General features: G+C 46.4%; 1 protein-coding gene across 1 annotated transcript; it reads left to right on the top strand.

Annotated features, from left to right (window-relative positions):
* The first annotated feature begins 474 nt into the window (after nt 1-474).
* Nucleotides 475-1,431, top strand: LOC107062338 (uncharacterized). The gene has a single exon (XM_015312870.1). The coding sequence runs from the start codon at nt 475-477 to the stop codon at nt 1,429-1,431; it is 957 nt and encodes a 318-aa protein (XP_015168356.1).
* Nucleotides 1,432-5,765: the final 4,334 nt, after the last annotated feature.

Here is a 5,765-nt window from a genome sequence, read left to right as displayed (position 1 = left end):
TAGAGCGTTCCTGTAACGACCCCAGGTCATTTATGACTTGCTAGCACTGACTGTTCGATCGCGTGGTCGTTCGTTTGGGTTTTAGGCCCGTTTACCCTGTTTTGGAGATTTTATAACTTGAAAATTTGACTTTGGTCAACCTTCTTGGAAGACGTGCTCAGATGAAAATTCTGACAGCTTGGTTAGCTTCGGAATATCGATTTTTGTCTTGAACGACCCTTTGTTCACTTCCCGAGGCTTTAGGTGCCCGTTGTGGAATCTGGCCCAAGGGGCAACGACAAGAGAGCTAGACAGGAGGATAGTCATGATAGGCGCCGTTTCAGACCCCGAGAGACTTATGATAGATCTCAGCAGAGGTTTCAGTCGGGTCAGTCTTGTCGCCCCTTCCAGGCCTCTATCCAGGCATCGGAGGGTGATCGGCACTGCCATATTGGTTTTAGTGCCTGTCCTAGTCCGGGCCGAGATAGTTCTTAGATGGGCTCTTCTGGCCGGGGTAGCCGACCTCCAGCTCTCAGTCGACAGTCCCAGGGGTGCTATGAGTGTGGGGAGTTAGATCATTGGGCCCACGAGTGTCCCCTTCGCAGGTTAGCCTTACCCGCTCCACAAGCAGCTAGGCATACGCCAGCACCTCCAGCTAGAGGCGGAGGCCAGGGACAGGACCGCAAGGGTGGTCACCAGGGTATAAGGGGTTGTCCCCGAGGAGGCAGGTTAGGGGGCAGAGCGGATGCACAGGATAGTGGAGCCCAGGCCCACTTTTATGCAGCTCCAGCTAAAGCAGATGCTGAGACCTCGGACGATGTGATCACAGGTACAGTGTTATTATGCCATCAACCCGCATCCACCTTAATTGATCCAGGCTCTACTTATTCTTATATATCTATTTATTGTGCTCCTCGATTGAGTATGAGCCTAAAGCTATTGGTTGAGCCGTTGCGTTTTTCGACCCCGGTAGGTGATTCTTTAGTAGTGGATCAGGTATTTAGATCCTGTGTGGTGACTATTCAGATGCGAGACACTAGGGTTGATCTCATTTTGCTTGACATGGTGGATTTTGATTTGATTTTGGGTATGGTTTGGTTATCCCCCCACCGTGCGGTCTTGGATTGCTATGCCAAGACCGTTACTTTAGTCGTGCCTGGAATTCCTCCAGTGGTGTGGCGGGGCTCTTGTAGTCGCACGCTAGTTGGGATGATATCATTTGTTCGGGCCCAGAGGTTGATGGCTAGCGGGTGTTTGGCTTATTTAGCTTATGTTAGAGATGTTCGTAAGGAAGGTCCTACCGTTGATTCGGTACCTATTGTTCGAAAGTTTACAGATGTGTTTCCTGCCGATCTGCTTGGTTTCCCTCCTGATCGTGCCATTGAATTTCCTATTGAAGTAGAGCCGGGCACTGAACAAGGTGACGGTGAAGAACCGTTTCCCCATGCCTAGGATTGATTATCTATTTGACCAACTTCAGGGTGCCGTGGTATTTTCTAAGATTGATTTAAGATCCGGCTATCACCAGTTGAGTATTAGGGCAGCGGACGTCCCTAAAACTGCATTTAGGACTCGTTACGGCCACTATGAGTTCCTAGTGATGCCTTTTGGGTTGACTAACACCTCTGCCGCGTTCATGGACTTGATGACTAGGGTGTTTAGGTCGTACTTGGATTCGTTTGTCATAGTCTTCATAGTTGGCATTCTAGTATACTCGCGTAGCCGGGAGGAGCATGAGCAGCATTTGAGGATAGTGCTCCAGACTTTGAGAGGCCAGCGACTTTATGCCAAGTTCTCAAAGTGTGAGTTTTAACTTGAGTCCGTAGCATTCTTGGGGCACGTGGTGTCTAAGGATGACATTATGGTAGATCTCGCTAAGATTGAGGCCATTCGTAATTGGGCCAGGCCCACCTCTGTGACTGAGATTAGTAGCTTCGTCGGATTGGCAGGCTACAACAGGTGTTTTGTTGAGGGATTTTCTACTATTGCAGCGCCTTTGACTCGGTTGACTCGCCAGGATGTTTCGTTTGTGTGGTCGGAGGAGTGTGAGAGGAGCTTTCTGAGGCTTAAGGAGTTGCTTACCACCGTTCCTATATTGACTCTTCCAGTTGGGGGTGAGGGGTTTACTGTTTATTGTGACGCGTCCGGCATTGGTTTGGGTTGTGTACTGATGCAGCAGGGCCGCGTTATTGCTTATGCGTCGAGGCAGCTTAAGCCACACGAATGCAACTACCCCACTCATGACTTAGAGTTCGCGGCGGTAGTTTTTGCCCTTAAGATTTGGAATTATTACCTGTATAGAGTTCGATGCTAGATCTATACTGATCACAGGAGCCTTCAGTACATTATGAACCAGAGGGATCTTAATTCGAGACAGCGCCGCTGGATTGAGCTCCTGAAGGACTATGACCTCTCTATTCTCTACTATCTGGGCAAGGCGAATGTACTAGCGGACGCCTTGAGTCGGAAGGCAGTGAGTATGGGTAGTCTAGCATTTCTTTCTACTACGGAGAAACCATTAGCTTTAGACATCCAGTCCTTAGCAGAGTTTGCGTACAACAATAGCTACCACTCGAGTATTTAGATGGCCCCATTCCAGGCCTTACATGGTAGGCGTTGTCGCTCTCCAGTTAGTTGGTTTGAGTCTACAGAGCCCAGGTCGTATGGTACAGAGTTGATGCGAGAGGCTTTAGATCATGTGAGGGTGATTCAAGATAGGCTCAGGACAGCCCAGAGTAGACATCAGAGTTATGCAGACCGTAGGCGTCGACAGATGAAATTTGTTGTTGGTGATAGAGTATTCATCCGTATGTCTCCCATGAAGGGTGTAATGAGATTTGGGAGGCGGGGCAAGCTTAGCCCCAGGTATATAGGTCCTTTTGAGATATTGAGGACGGTATTCCTCCATGTGTCTCACATATGAGTTCGCTTTGCCCCCGGCCTTTTCCGCTATTCACCCAGTTTTTCATTTTTCGATGTTGCGCCGATATGTTCCAGATGAGTCCCATGTAATTCAGTATGATGCAGTTGACTTGGATGATAGTTTGAGATACATTGAGGAGCCAGTTGCTATTTTGGCCAGAAATGTCAGACGGTTGCGTTCCAGAGCCATTCCTGTGATTGAGGTCCATTGGAGACATCGTCCAGTTGAGGAGGCTACCTGGGAGACCGAGCATGAGATGCGGGCACAGTTCCCCAGCTTGTTTGAGCCTTCAGGTACTTCTTGACTCTTACTTTCGCGGACGAAAGTTCTTTTAGTAGTGGATATTGTAATGACCCTCCAGGTCATTTTTAAATTAAAGCATTCATTCCAAGGTACTTCTTGACTATTACTTTCGCGGACGAAAGTTTTTTTAGTAGTGGATATTGTAATGACCCTCCAGGTCATTTTAAATTAAAGTATTCATTCCATCGTTTAGAGCGTTCCTGTAGCGACCCCAGGTCATTTATGACTTGCTGGCACTGACTGTTCGATCGCCTGGTCGTTCGTTTGGGTTTTAGGCCCCGTTTTCCCTGTTTTGGAGATTTTATAACTTGAAAATTTGACTTTGGTCAACCTTTCTTGGAAGACGTGCTCAGATGAAAATTCTGATACCTAGGTTAGCTTCGGAATATCGATTTTTGTCTAGAACGACCCTTTGTTCACTTCCCGAGGCTTTAGGTGACCGTTGTGGAATCTGTCTCAAAACGATACTGGGTGTGGGACCCACTTTTCATCGAAGCGATCTCCAATGAAAATTCCCACTTCACCTTTGAGTCCGAAATATCATTTCCAATCAGATTCCATATATGGTTTGTTTTTTTACGATTCCGAACAAGTCCGGATAATCGAAATTTAAGTTTGAAGAGTTGTTGAATTCTAACGCGGTGGTGACGTGGCAGAGCCACGCTACGCCATGTGGCAGCGTTGTTGAAAATTTCCAGATTTAAGAACAATTTTCGTCCATTTTTTTCCCCTCATCTTCAAACATAGATATCTCCTCCATTTTAAGCTCAAATTAGGTGATTCAAAAGGCTAATTTCAAGATAATTTCGTGGGGAATCTAGAGGTCAACTCAGAAACGCGAGGGGAGGCATCGTTTGAGGTAAGGAATCGAATTTAGCTACTGCCAGAGTGATTTTTCGGAATGAATTGTTGTTGAACTTTGAAAGGTTAGATCTTGATCATCTTATGTCCGTTTTGAGTCATTCTTGAGGCTAACTTGTAGAGTTTTTTGCAAGGATTGACGTGGTATAATCTGTTTGGGTTGGAAGGGTCTCGTTTTTCCATAAATTGGTGATCAAGGTGCTGCCAAGTCGTAAGTCAAGACTTATTAATGATTTTAATTGTTGGGACTGATTTTCTATGTTTTAGGCATCTTTTTGTGCTAAATTTTGGGGTATTAGTTTAGTAAGGTATTTGGGTCATTTTCACGGATTCCTTTTCGGCATTCCAACTGTGGGTCCCAAAATCCCGTTTTAGACCCAATTTTGGGTCCGTCTCCAAAAAATATAATTTTGGTGTCAACATATTCGTAATGACGAGGTGATTAACCTTTTGACAGTGGGGAAGCATTTGGAGACCGTTCAGAGGGGAAAAGCTCTGGTACCGTGAGTTGGAGCACGCATGATCGGCTTTCAGGTAGGCTATGGCTTCTCCCTCGTGAGATTGAGTGCCATAGACTTTCGAGGTTTCGGATGCCGTTAGGTAGTAGAACTTTTTCCGACGTCGTTTCGGGAGTTCAGCTCCTTGTAGACTGATATAGCAGACTTGAGTCTAAAATTCTGAGCCTTAGCTAGGCGGTAACTCAGCTTATGACCTTGTATCCATAATGCCCTGATCAAGGGGCTGCCAAGTCGTATGTCAAGACTTATTAATGATTTTAATTGTTGCCTTGTATCCATAATGCCCTACTTTTCTACTCTCTACAGTACCCGGTTAGAGTCTGTGGTCCAGCTTACCTGTGATCTGATTTTGGCTACAGTACCCGGTTAGAGTCCGTGGTCCAGCCCACCCATGCCTGACCTTTGGCTACAGCACCTGTTTCGAGTCCGTGGTCCAGCCGATATAGGTTGACTCATTAGCTATAGTACCCGGTTCGAGTCTGTGGTCCAGCTTGCACGTGGTGCATTCCTAATTCCTTACTGAAGCGTCAGTTTAGTCCTGATTACTCTCATATGTAGGTTGAGGTTTTGGAGGTTGGAGATGTTCCGATTAAAGTCCGGGACGTAATGAGATCTTGGAGTATAATTGGGAATGGTTCAATTAAAATACGAAAATTGTTAATATTGTGGTAGACCTTATAGCTCCATTATTTTACTTCAACCACCGGTGCATCTGCCGGGCTTATGGGGGTCCGTGCAGGTGGTTTCTTTAATTGTGCACGAGCGTACCCGTCGGGTTTATGGGAGCCCGGTGGAGTTAGTTAGATTCCTTGTCTTTGTTGCCTGTACGCTCGTGTACATACCCACATTTACTACTCTTTTGCCCTTGATTGTGACCCTTTATTTGCATTTCAGTTCACTTTTGCTTATCTTGCTCAGTCGTCCTGACGCCTACTGGGTACCTGTTGATTTGGTACTCATACTACACTCTGCATCTATTTTCGGGATGCAGGTCCGAGTACTAGCTACCGACGTTGATTCCACTCTGCATCTATTTTCGTGATGCAGGTTCGAGTAATAGCTATCGATGTTGATTCGAGCCAGCTGCGTTCGTGATTGGAGGCAAGGGTGAGCACACAACGTCCTGGATTTGCCCGTCTCCTTCTGTACTTACTTTTGCTTGTCTTTTGCCTTTTGAGACA

The sequence above is a fragment of the Solanum tuberosum genome, unplaced genomic scaffold (genome assembly GCF_000226075.1).
Source record: "Solanum tuberosum cultivar DM 1-3 516 R44 unplaced genomic scaffold, SolTub_3.0 scf00218, whole genome shotgun sequence".
NCBI lineage: Eukaryota > Viridiplantae > Streptophyta > Magnoliopsida > Solanales > Solanaceae > Solanum > Solanum tuberosum.
The sequence above is the reverse complement of the archived record's forward strand: the minus strand, read 5'-3'. Positions and strand labels throughout refer to the sequence as shown.

What these genes read in the sequence shown, in the direction of transcription:
- LOC107062338 (XM_015312870.1), top strand. Translation starts at nt 475, where the DNA reads ATGGGCTCTTCTGGCCGGGGTAGCCGACCTCCAGCTCTCAGTCGACAG.